Source organism: Dendropsophus ebraccatus, chromosome 4 (genome assembly GCF_027789765.1).
Source record: "Dendropsophus ebraccatus isolate aDenEbr1 chromosome 4, aDenEbr1.pat, whole genome shotgun sequence".
Classification (NCBI taxonomy): Eukaryota; Metazoa; Chordata; class Amphibia; order Anura; family Hylidae; genus Dendropsophus; species Dendropsophus ebraccatus.
Window position 1 is genome coordinate 152,333,261 of NC_091457.1, and position 20,670 is coordinate 152,353,930.

At 41.0% G+C, this 20,670-nt stretch overlaps 1 protein-coding gene across 1 annotated transcript in view; it reads left to right on the forward strand.

The window, feature by feature from the left end:
• Positions 1 to 3,407: 3,407 nt before the first annotated feature.
• Positions 3,408 to 20,670, forward strand: part of LOC138789357 (coagulation factor XIII B chain-like) — a 99,578-nt gene continuing 82,315 nt past the window's right edge. Inside the window, exons 1-7 of the mRNA XM_069967967.1 lie at positions 3,408 to 3,616; positions 7,363 to 7,545; positions 9,575 to 9,757; positions 12,082 to 12,258; positions 14,569 to 14,706; positions 14,994 to 15,167; positions 18,433 to 18,609. Coding sequence (XP_069824068.1) covers positions 3,541 to 3,616; positions 7,363 to 7,545; positions 9,575 to 9,757; positions 12,082 to 12,258; positions 14,569 to 14,706; positions 14,994 to 15,167; positions 18,433 to 18,609 — 1,108 coding nt within the window. The 5' untranslated portion in view covers positions 3,408 to 3,540. The remainder of the gene's footprint in view (positions 3,617 to 7,362; positions 7,546 to 9,574; positions 9,758 to 12,081; positions 12,259 to 14,568; positions 14,707 to 14,993; positions 15,168 to 18,432; positions 18,610 to 20,670) is intronic.

Consider the following 20,670-nt stretch of genomic DNA (forward strand, 5'->3'; position numbering starts at 1 on the left):
GTAGTCAACATGAATGCCAGTAAAGGCCTAGCAATAGCCAACATGGAGGCAAGGGCAGGCACAGCAGTAGTCAACCTGGATGTCCATTACTGCTCTGGTCAATCCTGCCCTAAAAACGGCTACAACATTGAAAAAAGGTAGAAGTTACTGGTGAAAGAATGGCATAGGATAAGATGACATCAACCAATAAGATAAGATGACATCCACAGATAATATGGTTTGAAATGGGCAAGACAAGGAAGGTAAGGGCAGGCACAGCAGTAGTCAACATGGATGCCAGTAAAGGCCCAGCAGTAGCCAACAAGTAGCCTTCTACCCCCAGCACCCTTTCGATTTTCAATTTGACTGTAGCAGTTGGGTTAACATTCTATTGAAGTTCTTTGCAGGTATACTAAAAATCCCAGCAATACAGTGTAGTACACACTAGTTTTGGGGGGGCTGTACAGTACAATCTGGTAGTGGCTGGACCTATACACACACTCTGTGATACCCCCTTACAATAAGCAGTGAAGTTCTATGCAAGTGTACTACAAATCCCAGCAATACAGTGTAGTACACACTAGTTTGTTTTTTTTTTGGGGGGGGGGGCTGTACGGTACAATCTGGTAGTGGCTGGACCTATACACACACTCTGTGATACCACTTACAATGAGCAGTGAATTTCTATGCAGGTGTACTACAAATCCCAGCAATACAGTGTAGTACCCACTATTTTTTTTTATTTATTTTTTTTTTTGGGGGGGGGGGGCTGTACGGTAAAATCTAGTAGTGGCTGGAACTATACACACTCTGTGATACCCCCTTACAATGAGCAGTGAAGTTCTATGCAGGTGTACTACAAATCCCAGCAATACAGTGTAGTACACACTAGTTTTTGGAGGGCTGTGCTATACAATCTGGTAGTGGCTGAACCTAGACACACGCTGTGATACCCCCTTACAATGAGCAGTGAAGTTCTATGCAGGTGTACTACAAATCCCAGCAATACAGTGTAGTACACACTAGTTTTGGGGGGTCTTGTACAGAACAATCTGGTAGTGGCTGGACCTATACACACTCTCTGACACCCCCATCCAATGAGCAGTGAAGTTCTATGCAGGTGTACTACAAATCCCAGCAATACAGTGTAGTACAGCAGCACCACCAGCCCCAAAATCAAAAAACACTGAGCACTTCTTAGGGGTCTGTATGCAACACCTAATGTCCCCTTTCTGCCAGCAGCCGATCACCACAGTGTGCTGCTAAAATTGTGGTAGCAGCACTGATTTGGCCAACCAATCGCAGCTATCGACATGTATGGGTCTCACGTGATGGCAGGATGTACCAGAGAGTCTCCTGCATTTTTATTGGCTGAGAAATAGCGCCCAAACTTACAGGAAATGGATGATGATATTTTCTCGAGTATCACGAGATGCTCGTCCGAGTAACGAGTACCATCGAGTACCCTAATACTCGAAAGAGTACCAAGCTCGGACGAGCACGCTCGCTCATCACTAGTTTTAATCTTTTAAAAGCCATGAAATAGATTAATAGTTATACAAGTTGTATATCATTGTAATTGCACCAACTTGAGGAACATATGTAACATTTCAGTTTTACCATAGGTAGAACAGCATAAAACACAACCCACCCTCAATCAAAAATGCAACTTTTTTTTTATCTCACTACAATGTAAAAATTAAGTCTGTCAATGCAAAGTACAATTAGTGGCCCAAACAATAAAGGGTCATGTGGGTCTGCAGGTAAAAAAATTCTGAGGGATTAGTCTTGCCAGTTATGAAGCAAAATTTCCTTGGAAATATTATGTTTGAGAACCGAATGCTCGAGGTCAGTGCAGCTTTAGAACCGAGGTATATATGTGTGTGTGTGTGTATATATATATTTTTTTTTTATATATATATATAATATATATATATATATATATATATATATATATAAATATATATATATATATATATATATATATATATATATATATATACACACAATCAGCCAGACCACTGCTTCTAGGGCAGAGTGGTAGTCGGTAACCTAGATAGTGAGCTGTAAACAAAGGAAAGACTGGAAATATTATGAGAATAAAAGCTAATTTTGCTGAATGTATTTGCAAAAATATTTAACCTGATGGGTTTTACAAGTTTATTTGTATTAGCTGACCTTTAAACTGTTTCGAAAGGTCAGTCTAATTCATTGATGCCACATTGATATAGTTTTTTCTAATTATTATTTTTTTCTACTTTGATATAGTTTTTTTTATTTATTATTATTATTTTTATTTTATTTTTTACTTTGTCATATTAGACTCTTCTATATGTAGATTCCCATTTCTTATGTCACCTCGAGAGATTGAACCTTTGTTCCTCTCCAGGTGGAGGGAGCGCCATACCATTTTACCTGGAATAGTCATTCAGTAAATTTTTATTTTTTTGTACGGTCAAAATAAGTTGAGACTAAGCTTTCAGCTGACTGTAAGTCAAGCAGGGATAAGGATTGAAAGAGAAGCAAAAAGGCTTTTCAGCTTATATCTTTAGGAGTGTTAGGGCTTTTTGATGCTTCATTATGGAAGCACAGATGGATATATAAAAGGTACCATGCGTCTCCTTAAAGGGGAACTCCGGATAAGAAATACTTGTTTTCTATTCCGGCTGTGTTCACACTACGTATATTTCAGTCAGTATTGTGGTCCTCATATTGCAACCAAAACCAGGAGTGGATTAAAAACACAGAAAGGCTCTGTTCACACAATGTTGAAATTGAGTGGATGGCCGCCATATAACAGTAAATAACGGCCTTTATTTCAATATAACAGCCATAGTTTTAAAATAACAGCAGATATTCCCTGGAATATCCTGGCCGCATGTTCCGCAAGTATGCGGCCGGGATCAAAGGCATGATGAGAGAGCGAACTCGCAGTTCGCTCATCTCTACTGATGATCAGCTGAGGGAAAGCATTGCATTGCATTGGATTTTTTGTAGTTTCAAAACTGGGATAGACAGGTAAGTAATGTGTTATGCTTCTGCAGAAGTTTCATTTTTTTAACCTCTACGTGGAGTTCCCCTTTAACCTTACAGCTATCTAACAATGTCAGCAGTTATGGCAAGGCACTTCCGCAAACTATATTGTTCTGGCCACCCCTCTTTGACTTTTTATAGCGACAATATAAAGCATCATTTAAAGGTGATTGCAGCCTCCGACAACCACAATAAAGCTATGGATAGTCTCATTACGTAACTATATATGCAGCCATACAAGCAGTCTGGGACATCTTTCCTTGCTGACGGTTTTCCTTTAAGCCTTGGTTTTGTTTGTACATAGTAAATGTGTAATCCTGTATAGTACACAGGACACATGCCCCTTTAAACACCAAGGTTAGCTGATCTTTGTACTTTCCTGCTTTTGCAACATCAGTTACCGTAAAGATTTAGCACTTAACAATTCCAGCCAACAAGGATATTTACTTTATATACCTTCTTCATTGTAGCTCAGTATCGGAGAGAGAAGCAAGAAGCTGGAGAAGTCTCTGCTCTGGATATATCAGAATGTCTCCATCAGGACTCGTCTTCCTGCTGATATCTGCAATGTGCTGTTGTGCAGCTCAACAAAAGCCAGAAATTGGTGAGATATTGTTCAACTTGTGCAAGTGTAATTATTTCTTAAAAGGAACCCATCGCTATAAAAATGCTACCTAATCTATCGGCATCATGTTATAGAACAGAAGGAGCTGAGCAGATTGATATATATCTTTATGGGAAAAGATTCCGTATAACTTGTAATTTATTGTTTTAAATCTCTGATGTTTCCATGCTAAAGAGTCCTGTCCATTGAGTGACACCGCCCACTGGACTCCTTATCACAGAATGAGCAGAGATTTCCATCAACATTTTACAAGTTATACTGAATGTTTTTCCACAAAGTTATATATCAATCTGCTCAGCTCTTCCTGCTCTTTAACATGATGGCGATTGATTAGATGCACTGCCTTGGTGACAAATTCCCTTTAATAATGAGGACAGGATAAAAGCAAGTATAAGTCTTTATTTTATACCTACGCAGTGGAGGATGGTGGTGCACAGGGCAGAGAAGGATTCAGGTGTTTATTGGGAAGTAATCCTGGCACTCTCTAATGTCCTTCTTGCTGTTTTATTCACATAGCGGTAAAGAATGTTGAAACACGTCCTATTGTACCATAGTTTATGATTGTTCCCCTGCTATGTGAATAAAACAGCTGGGATTTTTTTCCTACTATACTACTTAGTTTTTTAACCTATCATTATTATTTACTGTTCATTTTGGCATCAAAGATGACACATGACAGCCCTATGTGAATTAGTATTAAAAGGATTTTTTTTGTTTTGTTTTTTTCAAATCAACTGGTTTTAGAAAGTTATAGAGATTTGTAATTTACTTCTATTTAAAAATATCAAGTAATTCAGTACTTATTAGCTGCTGTATGTCCTGCAGGAAGTGGTGTATTCTTTCCAATCTGACACAGTGCTTTCTGCTGACATCTGTGTCTGAGACAGAAACTGTCCAGAGCAAGAACGGTTTTATATGGGAATTTGTTACTGCTCTGGGTAGTTCCTGACATGTATAATATTTATCTTATTACCTGTATAATATTTACCTTATAATATATCTACCTTCTTGAGAAGCCATACATAGCCAGGCCTAGTGATGATGTAGACTAACTGCTGTACTATGTACAAAATCTAACATTGTAAGGGTCTGTCTATACTGTATCTTGTGAACACATGAAAGGGGTATTCCGCTTTCATATGTTGCTGTCCATGGTGAGACTAACAATTCCTTTCATACTTGTAATTATCTATTCAGTCTCCTTCCTGCTGCTTTCTGCTGAAGACAAAGAAATCAGTGCATGAAATGTTCTCTCTGTCTCCCCCTCCTCACCCCTCTCTTCTGAAACTGCACATGTAAACAAGGCCCTGGCTGGCTGTATCTGCAACTTTTAGGCAACTCTGTAATGCCGGGTTGGTTAAGTAAGTTCATCAGCAACTTGACCTCAGAATAAAGGGATACTCCCCCCCTACCTTCCCCTTCTTTATCTCCCTTTTTCCTAAGGCACATTGAAGTGTTGACATGTGGCATATTATTATCTTTATTGGATTATGTATATATTTTACTCGGATTGACTCTCCATTTTAACATTTATTTAATTTTTGTACACTGTTTTATTTTGTTTTGTTTTGTTTTTTTTGTTGTTTTTTTTTGCTATTGTGCTTTGTGACCCACGTCCGGTAACATCCGCTATGCAGTTTGGTGCTTTGTTATTTCCACTCCAATTTGAGTGATGCATGTCTTTGTTTACATCAGATCTAATTTACACTGACCCTTGCCCTTTGCACCTTTTCTTTACCTACCCTATTCTTTCTCCTTATCTTTCCACCCTCATGTTTATCTCTCCTCTGACCTCCCTAACCTGATTTCTTAAAAAAAAAAAAAAAATCTTAATAAAACAAAATTTGAAGGAATAAAGGGGTACTCCAGCGAAAATATTTTTCTTCCCAATCAACTGGTTTCAGAAAGTTATATAGATTTGTAATTTACTTCTATTCAAAAATCTCAAGTCTTTCCATACTTATTAGCTGCTGTATGTCCTGCAGGAAGCGTTCTCTTTTCAGACACAGTGTCAGTTTTCTGACACAGTGCTCTCTGCTGCCACCTCTGTTTGAGATAGGAACTGTACAGAGCAGGAGAGGTTTTCTATGTGAATTTGCTGCTGCTCTGGACAGTTCCTGACAGGGACAAAGGTGGCATCAGAGAGCACTGTGTCAGACTGGAAAAAATACATCACTTCATGCAGGACATACAGCAGCTGATACGTATGGGAAGACTTGAGATGTTCAATTAGAAGTAAATTACAAATCTACATAACGTTCTGAAACCAGTTGATTTGAATGAAAAAGATTTTCGCTGGATAACCCCTTTAACCTTACATTACAAAGTTGTTACAAAGTTGCAGATATAGGCCATATGCAGACTACGTAAGAGAATGGTCGTTCCGTGACACATGCGCGCCCGCTCGCTCCATAGTGAGCACTGACATAGTTTTCTGCGGCCGCTATTCACTGAATAGCGGCTGCAGAAAACTGACATGTCAGCTTTTTTTACGGCGCCGCGAGAGATCCCGGCGGGAGCGTATGCTATGTGTATACTATGGGGGAGATTTATCAAAGGGTGTAAAATTTAGACTGGTGCAAACTGCCCACAGCAACCAATCACAGCTCAGCTTTAGGCTCTGGTGAAAGGAAAGCTGAGCTGTGATTGGTTGCTGTGGACAGTTTGCACCAGTCTAAATTTTACACCCTTTGATAAATCTCCCCCTATGTGTATATGCTCCAGGATTCCATAAAAGACAAGGCAACACATATTTTCGTAAAAAGTACGGCTGATTGTGCCGATTGCAACAACGGCCGTACTTTTATGAAAAGATATGTTGTGTGAACATAACCATAACCTGCAAGGGACTTGTTTACATCAGTTGTCTCGGGGGGAGGGGGGGGGTGGAGACGAAGAGAAAAACTCACACACAGATTTCTTTCTCTTCAGCACAAAGCAACAGGGTCAGAACTGGGGGAAGGAGACTGAATAGAGTATAGACAAGTATGGAATGAACTGTTGGTCTCGCCATGATCACCAACATATCAAAAATTATGTTTAAGCATAATACCCTTATAAAGGAGAACTCTTGGCAGGGCACTTTTTCAGTATGGCCCCGAGGGGAGTAAGTGAAAACTATATAATACACTCACCTCCCTGACTCCAGCGGGGACATTCAGCCACATTCTGAAGATGTTACAATGTTAGGCTATGTTCACACTATGTAAAACTACGGCCGTAGTTTTCGCCGCAGAACTACGGCCGTAGTTTTGCGGTGTGTGATGAATGGGATCCCGGCCGGAGCATACACACATCGTATACGCTCCGGCCGGGATCTATGCGGCGCCGGAAAAAACTGACAGGACAGTTTTCTGCGGCCGGAATTCAGTGAATTCCAGCCGCAGAAAGACCTGTCAGTTCACACAGTGAAGCGAGCGGCTCCGGCCGCTTACTTCACTGTGGGCTATGGGAAGCTCTGATGCGGGCGCGCGCTGATGCGCCCACATCAGAGCTCCACGGCCGAAAGATCATCCGGCCAGAGACCGGCCGTTCCGTGACCCGGCCGGGGTCACGGAACGGCCGGTCTCATACGTAGTGTGAACATAGCCTTACAAGGCAATGCAATTGTGCCAATAGTTATGTTATCAATGATTGATCAGGAGAGATTCTTAGTCTTTGGACCTTCTCAGAATCTTTTGCACCTTATTCCTGAACATTCTCTTTCTATTACTTTGTTTCTGCAGGTCAGAGATGTGTCAGACCTGACATAGAACACGGCTATTTGTACTACCAGTACAACTATCCAACAGAACTGGGGAAATATGTAGAATATCGCTGTGGAACAAACTATCTGTCACATGAGAGAAGCTACAGGGGGACGATCCGGTGTTTAAGACCTGGATGGGATCGTGAACCGAAATGCTCACGTAAGAATCTAAACCAATCAACAAACTCCTGAAGACGAAGATTGCATAGAGACCCAAACAATCAGCAACCATAATGTACAAGTATCCGCTGCCAGGAATAAAGATTGTAGAGTGTAGGGTCCTCTATCCCTATGTACCAGTCTGCCATTTCCCCTACTCATGTAACCTTTCCTGGCAGCTGCTATCAGGGTATTGGAGAAATATGGGGGGGGGGGGTTGCAGTCAGTGTTGGGCAGTCAGTGGGACATGACTAGACCTGTTCCGCCACTCTAAGTCACTGCATGGGGAGTAGCACCATGTGTACCAACTTACCACACTCCTTTGGGGGGCTACTGTGATGTTTTTGGGTTCCTGCTGAATGCTCAGGCGGCTTCATCTTGACAATGACAGCATGCTCCGCCAGTGCCATTGTCCCACCACAGTCAGTGATTGGCTAAGCGGGCTGTCACTGCCGTTGCAAGTCAGTCTTATAAGTAGAGGCGAGACCCTTCAGTGGGGGATTGGAAGGCGTTACAGGATGATCCCTTAGGGAGCGTGTTACGTGAGTGTACTTTTTTTTTAGCATCTAGAATACCCCTTAAGGCTATGTTCACACTACGTAAAAGTACGGCCGTTGTTGCCATCGGCAACAACGGCCGTACTTTATGCAGTGTGGAATATAGCCTATTGTTCTATAGGATCCCGGCCGGAGCGTATACACATCGTATACGCTCCAGCCGGGATCCCGTGCGGCACCGCAAATAACTGACATGTCAGTTTTCTGCGGCTGCAATTTAATGAATTGAGGCCGTAGGAAACCCTGTCATTTCACACACTGAAGCAAGCAGCTCCGGCTGTGTGCTGCGGGAGGTTCTGATGCGGGTGCGCGCTAATGTGCCTGCATCAGAACACTGCGGCCGGAAAAATCCCCCCGCCGGTACTTAAGTACTGGCTGGGATGATCCGGGCTATGTTCCCACTACGTATGGGTCACAGAACGGCCTGGTCACGAAATGGCCGGTCTCATACGTAGTGGGAACATAGCCTTAAGATGGATAATTTTTTAGCACCAAATACCAGACATCCTTCCACAAATGCACAGAAAGGTTTCAGAAAGTATAAATAACAAATTAGAACATTATAAAAAAAAAATTTTATTTAAAAATGTGAGGCTTAACTCCCGACATTTTTTGAGACCCTCAAAACCTTACATTTATCTGCTATATGTAGGGCATTTTCTAAGTAGTTTGAACAGTAAACAATATGTCAGGACTCACTGTATATACTCCCTCCGTTGTACACACGATAAAAAACGGTACTAATTTTTTTTTTTTTTAAATTAGGTCCTTAGAAAACCATTTGATCAAATAGTTGATGCAACATTTTTCTGTTTCTGTCTGTATTGCAGCCGTGGCAGCCTGCATAGTGTAAATAGTGGTATGGGAATGTTGGGCTTTTTTTAACCTTTTTTTGCTTTTATCTGCCACGAGTTGGGCTTATTTCATGGAAAAGCTCTAGATTTTTCTGCAAACCAAGTGGTTTACGGAAAAATCTGTGCCTTTTTCCTGGCAAACGCAAGGGCGCATATTGATAAATCTGCCACTCGGTATAAAATAGACACAAAGGGGGAGATTTGTCAAACATGGTGTAAAGTGAAACAGGCTCAGTTGCCCCTAGCAACCAATCAGATTCCACCTTTCATTTTCCAAAGAGTCTGTGAGGAATGGAAAGGTGGAATCTGATTGGTTGCTAGGGGCAACTGAGACAGTTTCACTTTACACCATGTTTGATAAATCTCCCCGAAAATCCTCCACTCCAAGTTGATCGGACACAGGTCCAAATATAGGCAGATTCAAAGGAATAAAATAAGTATAAAATTTATTTAAAATGACACAATGCGTTTCGAGATCAGGCCGATCTTTTTCTCAAGTGTTTCATCTTTCTCATCAGCCGCACCTGAATATACCCTGAGGATAGATGGGCAGATACCACCATGTTACCATCCCTATAAGGGACAAGGAACTAACAGGAAATGTTGTGATTTGTTTTAGGAGAATGTTCATACAGAAAAGCTTATGTTGAAAATGCCGACCTTATAAATCTACAGCAGGTAATATTAGAAGGAGAAAAAGTGAGGTTTCGGTGTAAAGATAATTACCAAATACCAGGTGGAAGGAAAGATGGAGAAAGAACGTGTCTTCCTGATGGAGAATTTACTCCAGCCACATGTTCTAGTAAGTTTTATTGGTTATATGTTATTTATTCAAAGTGTCCCTGTGGTTACAACTTTCAAAATCTAAATCAGCAGTAGATGTGATATAAAGCAAGTTTGCAATATACATTCTTTTTTTGTTGTTGTTATCCTGCTGTAAAACAAAGCTGTACTTACCAGAAATCCAGGTCCAGTCTCCTGCAGGCAGATTTTCTGACTTGTTCTGGTTGTAAAAAACAGATTAAATAAAAGAACTCCAGCCAGTACAGAGAGTCATTGCTCACTGTGTCCATCAATCACATAATGGCCTTTTCTCTGTGAGCGCTCAGATGGCCTGGAATACACAGAACTTCCTGTTTTCTGTTTTGTTTTGTTTTTAGAAAAAAAAGGGTCAGAAAACAGGAAGTGCCGTGTTTTCCATGATAACAAAAAAATAATGAATGTAAATTGCAAACTTGCTTTATATAACATCTACTGTTTATTTAGATTTTAAAAGTTCTAACGAGAGGGATACTTTAATATCAGTAAAAGGAAAAAAAAAAACATATCTTATGGTTCTGCTAAGAAAGTTATAAAAGTTAAAGGGAACCTGTCACCAAGACAATGCTAACTAATCTATCACCCTTATGTTATAGAGCAGGAAGAGCTGAGCAGATTGATATATATATCTTTGTGGGAAAAGTTTCAGTATAACTTGTAACATGTTGATTGAAATCCCTGCTCATTCTGTGATAAGGAGTCCAGTGGGCGGTGTCACTCAATGGACAGGACTCTTTAGCATGGAAACATTAAAGATTTTGAACAATAAATTACAAGTTATACGGAATCTTTTCCCATAAAGATATATATCAATCTGCTCAGCTCCTTCTGCTCTATAAGATGATTTAGATTGCTTAGGTAGTATTTTCATGGTGACGGGTTCCTTTTAAGAAAAATACTTAAAAAAAGGGTAATATACGCAGCATGGCTGGCTTTGATAAAAATGTCACTGACCTTAAAAACAATGAAAAAGGCACAAATGGAAATTGCAGGTTTGTAGACATTTTCATATTTTACTATAAACTTTACAGAGGACCTGTCACCACTCCCGTCCTGTCTGTTTTATCCAGTACATTCAATGCTCATGTGATAACAATTCTGGAGCATCTTTTCTTATAGCTCTGTGATGTGCTGTTCCTCTGTTCTTCTTACTAGAAATATATGACAGAATAATAACAATTGGGGGGGGGGGCGTGTCCATACACTGGCATTGTCCAATCAGAGCTTCCAGTGCAAAACTGTGTAGGGAAATTACCTCAACCGGTAACACACAGTTTGTTGTTCTTGCTAGAAATGTATAACTCAATAGCCGAGGAACGGCACATCACCGAGCTATAAGAATAGGTGATCAAGAATTTCAGGGGGAATACAAGGATTTACTGAAACAGATAAAAATTATGAATGAAAATGCTGAAAACTGCAAACTTCATGGCAAGGTACTGCCAGATGTGCTATAACTAGGGATGAGCCGACCCTAGGAGGTTTGGGTTTTTCTGGAATTAGCTGAACCTGAAAAAAAAGTCCGGGTTTGGTTTCAAATTTAAGATCAAATTCGCACCCCATCCAATAAAGAAGAGGAGCAGTTAGACTTACCCTCCTGGGCTGTGTTTTTTTTAATAGCCTCAGCATCAGCACACATTTCCGCCTGCAATCTCAGCCCGGCCAATCAGCAGCTACAAGAGTGTTTAGCCTCAATTGCTATTTGGCTGAGTGGAGATTGCAGAAACACCCAACTTTGCACACATCAAAGGCTGTGCGCCGGGTCTGCTGAAGAAAGAAGACACCCAGGAATGTAAGTATAATTCCCCCACACATATAAAGTGCACTGCGCCAGCCCCAGCAACAAAGGAGTTAGGTGACTTAAGCTCTTCCTTGCGGGCGCAGTCTGCTTAGCACAGCTGGTAAGGCACAGTCTGTCAACCAGGGTGTTATGTGGAGATCAATTAACCCCCTGGGGACAGACTTTGCCCAATAGATGCGCACTGTGCCCACCTCAGCAATGAAGTGGTCAGGTCACTTAACCATCGTGAACACATAGGGGAAGATATATCAAGCAAGGTGTAAAGTGAAATTGGCTCAGTTGCCCCTAGCAACCAATCAGATTCAACCTTTCATTCTTCACATACTCTTTGGAAAATGAAAGGTGGAATCTGATTGGTTGCTATGGACAACGGAGCCAGTTTCACTTTACACCATGTTTGATAAATCTCCCCCATAATTTTTGCATTCTCAGATATAATAATTTGATTTTCTTTTATAGTTGTAAAATCTGTTTCTTACAATTAGTTTTTTTCTCCTTGATCCCAGTAACATGCCCGGCTCCCGAACTTCAAAATGGACATTTCAGTCCAAATAAACTTCGATTTGAGAGCGGAGATTATTTGCAGTACAAGTGCAATAATGGTTATATGACGAAAAACAGAAAACCTAATAGCTTTTCTCAGTGTGTCAGTGGAGGATGGTCTGAACCTCCTAGCTGTATACGTAAGTCTCATGTGTTTTTTAAAAACTAAAAAGACACTTAAAGTATAATATAAAGAAAATACACAAGGTAATAATAAATATACATTCAGTCTTTGTACACCTGTTTCTTGGCTACTTAGTTATATTTTAGGATAAAAAAAATGTCTAATGTGTATAAAGGGGAATAATGAACTTTAAAATGATTTTTTTTCTTAAAACTTACATTCTGACGTAAAAGGACCATAAACTCCTATGGTATGCCGCATCTTTTCTTAGAACATTGGGATCTGCTGTTTGTTTATTTACTTTGATTGAATAGATACACAATTAGGTGTTAGCTATCGGGGATCGGGCACTACATCCGGGGACACTGCCCAATCACAAAAGCCTAAATATGTTAAAGAAGTTTTCTGGCTAAATCTGAAACTGTACATTGTCCCTGTACTCCTGTCTCTGTTATCTATATACTGGTGTCACCCGTCACTGTACTCCTCTCTGTATTATCTATATACTGGTGTCATCTGTCACTGTACCTCTCTCTGTGTTATCTATATACTGGTGTCACCTGTCACTGTACTCCTCTCTGTGTTATCTATATACTGGTGTCATCTGTCACTGTACTCCTGTCTGTGTTATCTATATACTGGTGTCACCTGTCACTGTACTCCTGTCTGTGTTATCTATATACTGGTGTCACCTGTCACTGTACACCTGTCTGTATTATCTATATAATGGTGTCACCTGTCACTGTACTCCTGTCTGTGTTATCTATATACTGGTGTCACCTGTCACTGTACTCCTGTCTGTGTTATCTATATACTGGTGTCACCTCTCACTGTCATCCTGTCTGTGTTATCTATATACTGGTGTCACCTATCATTGTACTCCTGTCTGTATTATCCATATACTGGTGTCACCTATCATTGTGCTCCTGCCTGTATTATCCATATACTGGTGTCACCTGTCCTTGTACTCCTGTTTGTGTTATCTATATACGGGTGTCACTTGTCACTCTACTCCTGTCTGTGTTATCTATATACTGGTGTCACCTGTCACTGTGTTTCTGTCTGTGTTATCTATATACAGGTGGTACCTGTCACTGTACTCCTGTCTGTGTTATCTATATACTGGTGTCACCTGTCGCTGTGCTCCTGTCTGTGTTATCTATATACTGGTGTCACCTGTCACTGTACTCCTGTCTGTGTTATCTATATACTGGTGTCCCCTGTAACTGTACTCCTGTCTGTGTTATCTATATACTGGTGTCACCTGTCACTGTACTCCTCTTTGTGTTATCTATATACTGGTGTCACCTGTCACTGTACTCCTATCTGTGTTATCTATATACTGGTGTTACCTGTCACTGTACTCCTGTCTGTGTTATCTATATACAGGTGGTACCTGTCACTGTACTCCTGTCTGTGTTATCTATATACTGGTGTCACCTGTCGCTGTGCTCCTGTCTGTGTTATCTATATACTGGTGTCACCTGTCACTGTGATTCTGTCTGTGTTTTCTATATACTGGTGTCACCTGTCACTGTGCTTCTGTCTGTGTTTTCTATATACAGGTGGTACCTGTCACTGTACTCCTGTCTGTGATAATAAGGAGGACACTGCTGGGAAATTATCTGTATAGAACAGGAAGTCTTAAAGTTTTAAGGCCAAAAATTAAAACTGTAAGGTCCCAGGATTATGTCAGGTGATGAGACGACCTGATAATAACAGTCTATAAGGCACATCTTTTTCATAGACGCAGAAATTCTGAATTTTCAGTGACAAATTTAATTTGTATATTGTCATTTTCTATTAAAGAATCATCCAGCGTAAAACCATTCTACCAAATTTGAGACCAAAACCCTATAGTTTTATACATGGAATACTTTTTGTTAGGCTGGATTCCCATTGCCTTTTTGCAATCCATTTTTTTTTTTTAATCCATTTTTTTTTTTGCAAAAAAACGGATGAAAAATGGATGGAGAAAACGGATGCATGTGTCTGCATTAATTTTGATCCGCTTTTCCATTGAATTCCATTATAAAAATAAAAGGTTCAAAACAGATCAATTTTTGTTAACGTACACAAAAACGTAGTCGACCTCATTTTTGTGTCCGTTAAAAAAAAGGATTGGTTTTGATCCGTCTTTGTTTTTATACTGGAATTCAATGGAAAAACGGATGCACACACATGCATCCATCCGTTTTTCATCCATTTTTTGAAAAAAAAAACTAATGAAAAAACGGATTGCAAAAACATAGTGTGAACCCAGACTTACCGTGTCACCTAATGTATGAACAAATGAGCAATTTATGTCTCTATTGTTCCCCATCAGCTGTAACCTGTATACATGATAACATCATATACAAAGATGGAGAGGTTATTGAATATAAATGTCCCCCTGGGCAGAGACCGAGATCAAGATTGGGGCAGTGTTACTATTTTGGCATAAATCCACCACTTATTTGTCAGGGTAAGTCTATATCGGTTATAAAGAGTCATTTGTCTTTAGTTCTGACTGTTTTTACCACTTTTTAGGAAAATATGCTCGGCTGTCATCTCCATTCTAAGCCTAAGCGGCCCGTGGTCGCAGAACATTGACAGCTCAGTGTCCTGATCGGTGGAGGTTCTAGCAGTGAGACTGGACCAATCAAAACTTTTGATAAGTCCTTGTGATGTCCCAGAGTTTTTTCTTAATGACGGGTATTGGGTCCAGTCTAAATACAAATATATTTAAAAGCAAACCATATATTTTTGCAGAAATTGGCTGCACCATATCTAAGCAGACGAATCTTATACAGAGCCCGGCGAAGCAAAATTACAGGCAGAAGGATCAAGTGTCATTTAGCTGTGAGCAAGGATTCAAAATGAAAGGATCCAGCAAAACTACTTGTTCTCCAAATGGATGGAATCCACCGTTACCAATTTGTGAAGGTCAGTATGTCTACTTGTTAATGTTGTCTCTGTTGTCTCTTCCCCTGATCCCCCTGATTGACTACAAAATTGTGCCGCCCACCTAGACCTGTTTTCTTATCTCGATCAAACAGCGGAAAATCTTAGGTTCTATAGAACTCGAACCTTGTCGAACTTTCCGCATTTGATTCCGATGCCTTCCCGGTCCGGGGGGAAGGAGGAAACAGCCCGAGCACTGCCTAGAATTTCGGGATTCAGTCTAGGAATTCCAGGCGGTACCCAGGCTGTCTCCTCCTTCCCCACGGACCGGGAAGGCATTGGGAATCAAATGCAGAAGGTTCAACAAGGTTCGAGTTCTCTAGAACCTAAGATTTTCGGCTGTTCGATCATCTCTAATAATAACCTCAGTCACAACCCAGACATCTCTCCTCCTGTCCCCTCAATGTCTTACACCAATGTCTAGCCTAGCAGGAGTCTAACCGTTTACTAGTTGTGGGCTCTATGTACCTGGTTCACACTGCAATGTGCTGACACAGGGTGCACACTATGTAAATGTCCAAGCAGAGTTCCTAAAATACAAAGTAGAAAATTAATAAGTGGCACTCACCGATAGTCAGTTGCAATGCGTCAGAAAACGTTACACTGCAGGCAGGAGAGAGTAAAGCATAGTACACCGTACAGCGACGGCCCATTTCACGGCTATCCAGCACTTCATCTGGCTGCGTCAGCCACACAGTGGTGTCTCTTGGTCCAATGTGCCAGTTGCCACCTACACAGGACCATTTCAAGAGCTAAACAATTGATAGCCATCTGCATTAGTGACCAGATCTTCATAGGAGGCGAATAAAGGTGAAATGTAATAAAGGGGTTATATGACCAACATGCCTTGTGAAGGCCAGAAGGTCATGGCTTCCGATTACCGGTACCCAGTTGGTGTCCCATAGTATGCAACCAGACCCAATCATATTTGCTGATGGACATGGCTAGTCAGCCAATCTTAGTGGGCTGTCACTCTCGAAACAAGAGTGACAGCCTGCCAAGCCAATCACTGTCCGCAGCACTGTCTCATCTAAGTCAGTGATTGGCTGAATGGGCTGGAGGCGGCTGCTGGGGACACTAGAGGAACACGGACAGTATTGAAAACACAACCTTGCTGAACCGCGCTCAAACAGCTAAATCTGTTTTAGTGAGGTCCATTTAAGGTTCGGTTCGGATGAATCCAAACATTGCTTCTAAGTTCGGAAAACCTGCCGCACCGAACTTTTGAAAAGAATAAGAATTAGCCAGCACATCTAAAAGAACTATTATAACTAAGCAGGTGCATGCTGCTATAGCTAAAATAGAGAAGGGAAGACATAAAAATACAACAGCAAACAGCAAATGTGATATTCATAATGTAGATATTGTAGAAATTGTCCGTAGTGCATCCGCAATCTGTATTTTTGCGTAGAAAATGGGAAGGTGTGGAAAACTAGTATGTGAACATAGAGGGACATTTATTAAGTCTGGTGTTTTTTGTGGCTGGCTTAAAAATATCCCCGCACCACCAACAGCACGCAGATTTAGGCTATGTTCACACTACGTATCTTTCCGCACCGTAGTGCGAACCACTAATATACGCACGTAGTTTTGAGGTTGCTGCAATTGCTTGAAAGTATACGATATACGGCCGCACAGTTCACACCACGTATGAACTTACGACCGGATCGTATACGGCGGCGTGAAAAATGAACAAGACCATTGTTTAAGGACGGAAATGTTTGAACTCACAGCCGTGGATTTCCATGTGGTCCCGTACGAAGTACTTATTTCAGTCAAATTGAACTTGATTGTTCGATCCAAAAGGTTCTGTGTGTTTTATTGGGCTGGGCGAAGATTTCCAAGTAAATGACCTGCTTCAGATCGCTTCAAAACATGCTAGGGAAGCATAACTGTACTACGGGCGTATGTTCGCGGTGCGTACGCATCCGGCCGCATGTCGATTTTTCCCAAGCCCGTAGTTTCAGCCGCACATGTACGGTGGCGTAAGAACTGCGGACGGAATCGTACGCAGTGTGAACATAGCCTTAGGCTGGGTTCACACACAGTATATTTCAGGCAGTATTTGGTCCTCATGTCAGGTCCTCATAGTAACCAAAACCAGAAGTAGATTGAATACACAGAAAGGCTCTGTTCACACAATGTTGAAATTGAGTGAATGGCCGTCATATAACGGTAAATAACTGCCATTATTTCAATACAACAGCCGTTGTTTTAAGTATTGGTGCTATGAGGACCTGACATGAGGACCAAATACTGCCTGAAATATACTGTGTGTGAACCCAGCCTTATGTAGAGGCGCACCGCCTCTACATAAATCCTGTGCGCACGAAGGGAAACCTACGAAAGTTTTGAGCTGGCGTAGGTTTCCATACCATTTTTCGTTGCCCAAAATCATAATTTCAGCCGACCTAGAGTCCGCGCCCCCTTCCCCACCACCCTGGCGCAAGCAGCGTAAACTATGCTGATGCAAAAATTTTATCCGCAAATCAGGAGTTTACGAATAGTCTGTTGCTATGATGTACACACATAGGATTTCTGTCTGTCTTTTAGTCAGTTTTTTTCAGCCAAAACCAGGAATATGTGAAAAACTATCCATAGAGTATTTTGGTCGGTAACTGTAGCCAAAATCAGGAGTGGAACCGTCAAGGATAAACTAAAATAGAACAGTTTCTGTGTTTTCAACCCATTCCTGGTTTTGGTTGAAAAAATACTGAGCGAAGTACTGTTTTTGAACATTACCTAAAAAAAGACAGTGGGGAAAATCATCAATAAACTTATCAACCAATGACAGTGCGGCTTTTACTTTGCAAGATCACTATAAGGCTATGTTCCCACTTCGGGAACATATCGGGGGAGCCGGCCGTCTCATAACATAGACAGACGGTAATAATGACCATAATCATTATTAGCAGCCATCTATTTAATAAGACAGTCGTGTTTGCTCAATATTTTCCCAAAGTGGAAACATAGGGGGAGATTTATCAAACATGGTGTAAAGTGAAACTGTCTCAGTCGCCCCTAGCAACCAATCAGATTCCTCCTTTCATTTTCAAAAGAGTCTGTGAGGAATGAAAGGTGGAATCTGAATGGTTGCTAGGGGCAACTGGGCCAGTTTCACTTTACACCATGTTTGATAAATCTCCCCCATAAAAAAAATAACAATAATAATAATTTTAGCCTTTACACTAGCTTTCCTAATAGCCATTTGTATGTCTTACAACCTTTTTTTTCTTCTTGTTCCCAGAACCATGTAAGGCTCCAAAAATTCCGGATGGAAAAATTAATCTAATTAAAGATCAGTTTGAGAGTGAAGAATATTTGCAGTATGAATGCAATAAGGGCTTCATGACAGAAAGCAGAAATGTTATAAGAATTGTTCAGTGTCTCAATGGAAGATGGTCCGAGGAGCCCAGCTGTATACGTAAGTGTCACGTGTCTGTCTTCTAGAAGTTGAAAACTAATGGTAAGAAAGTGTTAGTGGCAAAGGCTATGTTCACACCACGATTAACAACGTCCATTGCATAGCAAACTGCTGCTGGCTGCATTCAGGACGTTCCTGCAGCTGATATCTCTGTATCGGCAGCAGGAACGTTCTTTTTTTAACATTGACTTGCAGGTACCTTCGGGTGTGCCCGCAAATCAATTAGCCATTCACTTCAATGTAATGTGCAGCTGCCGCCGCACATTACATTGTGTTATCAGCTATTAACTCCAGACACTCAAGACAGAAGAAAGCCTGCCATGTTTGCAATTCAAAATATAAATACTAACCAAAGAAAAAATTGCAAAAACTATACATAAATAGAAAAGATATATAATTCTTGAGACCAATAGTTTAATACATGATACAAACATGGGATAAAAAAATACACAGAAGTATATAGCTGGAGAGAGGGACAGAGGTCCGTGAGGTATATATGTAACTCTATGCACAAATAATATTAGATCACAGTGCTTAAAATAATAGCACCCTGAAAGGACACCCAGTGTAAGGCATGCACTAGCAATATATAATTGAGGACCTCCTATACACGCTGGGCCAGCGCACAGGGCAATAAACACAAGTGTTTGCAGTGGAAAAAATTTCTAACCACTCCAATGCCCAAGAAAAAGTAAAGGTAAATTAAAGCCAAAAATAAAACAAGGAGGAACAAAAAAGCAGCCAAACGCAAAAAGCAAAGGTGAACACCACCTACCCTACTGTCATCTTACCGCTCTCCAACACAGACAGCCTGACGTACGTTTCGCTCACTTCATCGGGAGCTAAGTGTATATTGGTGATTTGTATAACTTTTGGGGGGCAATACAATACTTTAATAAAAATTTTCGCCGGACAACGGCATTCTGTCAACTACTCTCGATTGTTCCACATCCTGTTCTCTACTTCTGTCCATCACTGCACTGCTGCTGCTCTCTCATGCTACAGTTCAACTCCTGGCCCATAGAATGCATATGCATGCTCCTTCTGTAATTTAATAGGACAGTGCATGCTCTTAAAACCTGTCCTTTTCCAATCAATGCTCAGCAACACCAGTTGTAACCAGCTCTGCCTACGCCCTGGTGCCTGACCGTGTGTGGTTCCTTGGCATCCATAGGGATGGTGTGCTGAATCTGTTTTGGCCTGATCCTGATCAATTTTTCATACTTACCAGGATGCCAATTCTGTTGCTACTTTCCAAAATGGGATCACCTGTGATGGCTTTGTTTCTTTACTCTCAAGACATCGAATCCAGACTACGCATGTTGCTATTCCCACATTATAGTCATTTTTGAACAGTTTGGAAAAAGTCGTGTTTTTTTTTTTAAGCCTAAAAAAATCGGCCAGTGTTTTTAAACAAGCTGCTAGTTTCCACCGAGTACCATCCATCTACCCATAGCCATACATAGAAACAGCTCCAAAGTTTTTTACCCACATAAAATTGTATGGTACAGTTTTGAATTACCTTATATTAACCTCCATTTTAAGAAGATTTCGGTGGTCATTTCAAAACCGTTTCATTCAATTTACCTTCACCTGGCCGATTTAACACTGTAAGGCTATGTTCACATGCTGTGAACGACCGGCCGTTCCATGACGGATGATCTTTCCGGCTGCAGGGTTCTGATGTGGGCGCATCAGCGCGCACCCGCATGAGAACCTCCTACAGCACACAATGAAGCTAGCGGCCGGAGCCGCTCGCTTCATTGTGTGAACTGACAGGGTTTCCTACGGTTGCAATTCATTGAAATTCATGTCAGTTATTTGCGGGTCCACATGGGATCCCAGCCGGAGCGTAGACGATGTGTATACGCTCCGTCCGGGATCCCATTGAAGTAGAGGCAGTGTTCACACGCGCATAAAGTACGTCCGTTGTTGCCAATGGAAATAGAAATAGCCACCTTATACAGTATATTTGATGCTTGGGATACTGTCATCATATAATGTATGAAAAAGTTAACAATTTGTGTCCACATTTTCCCCATCAGCTATTACCTGTAACTA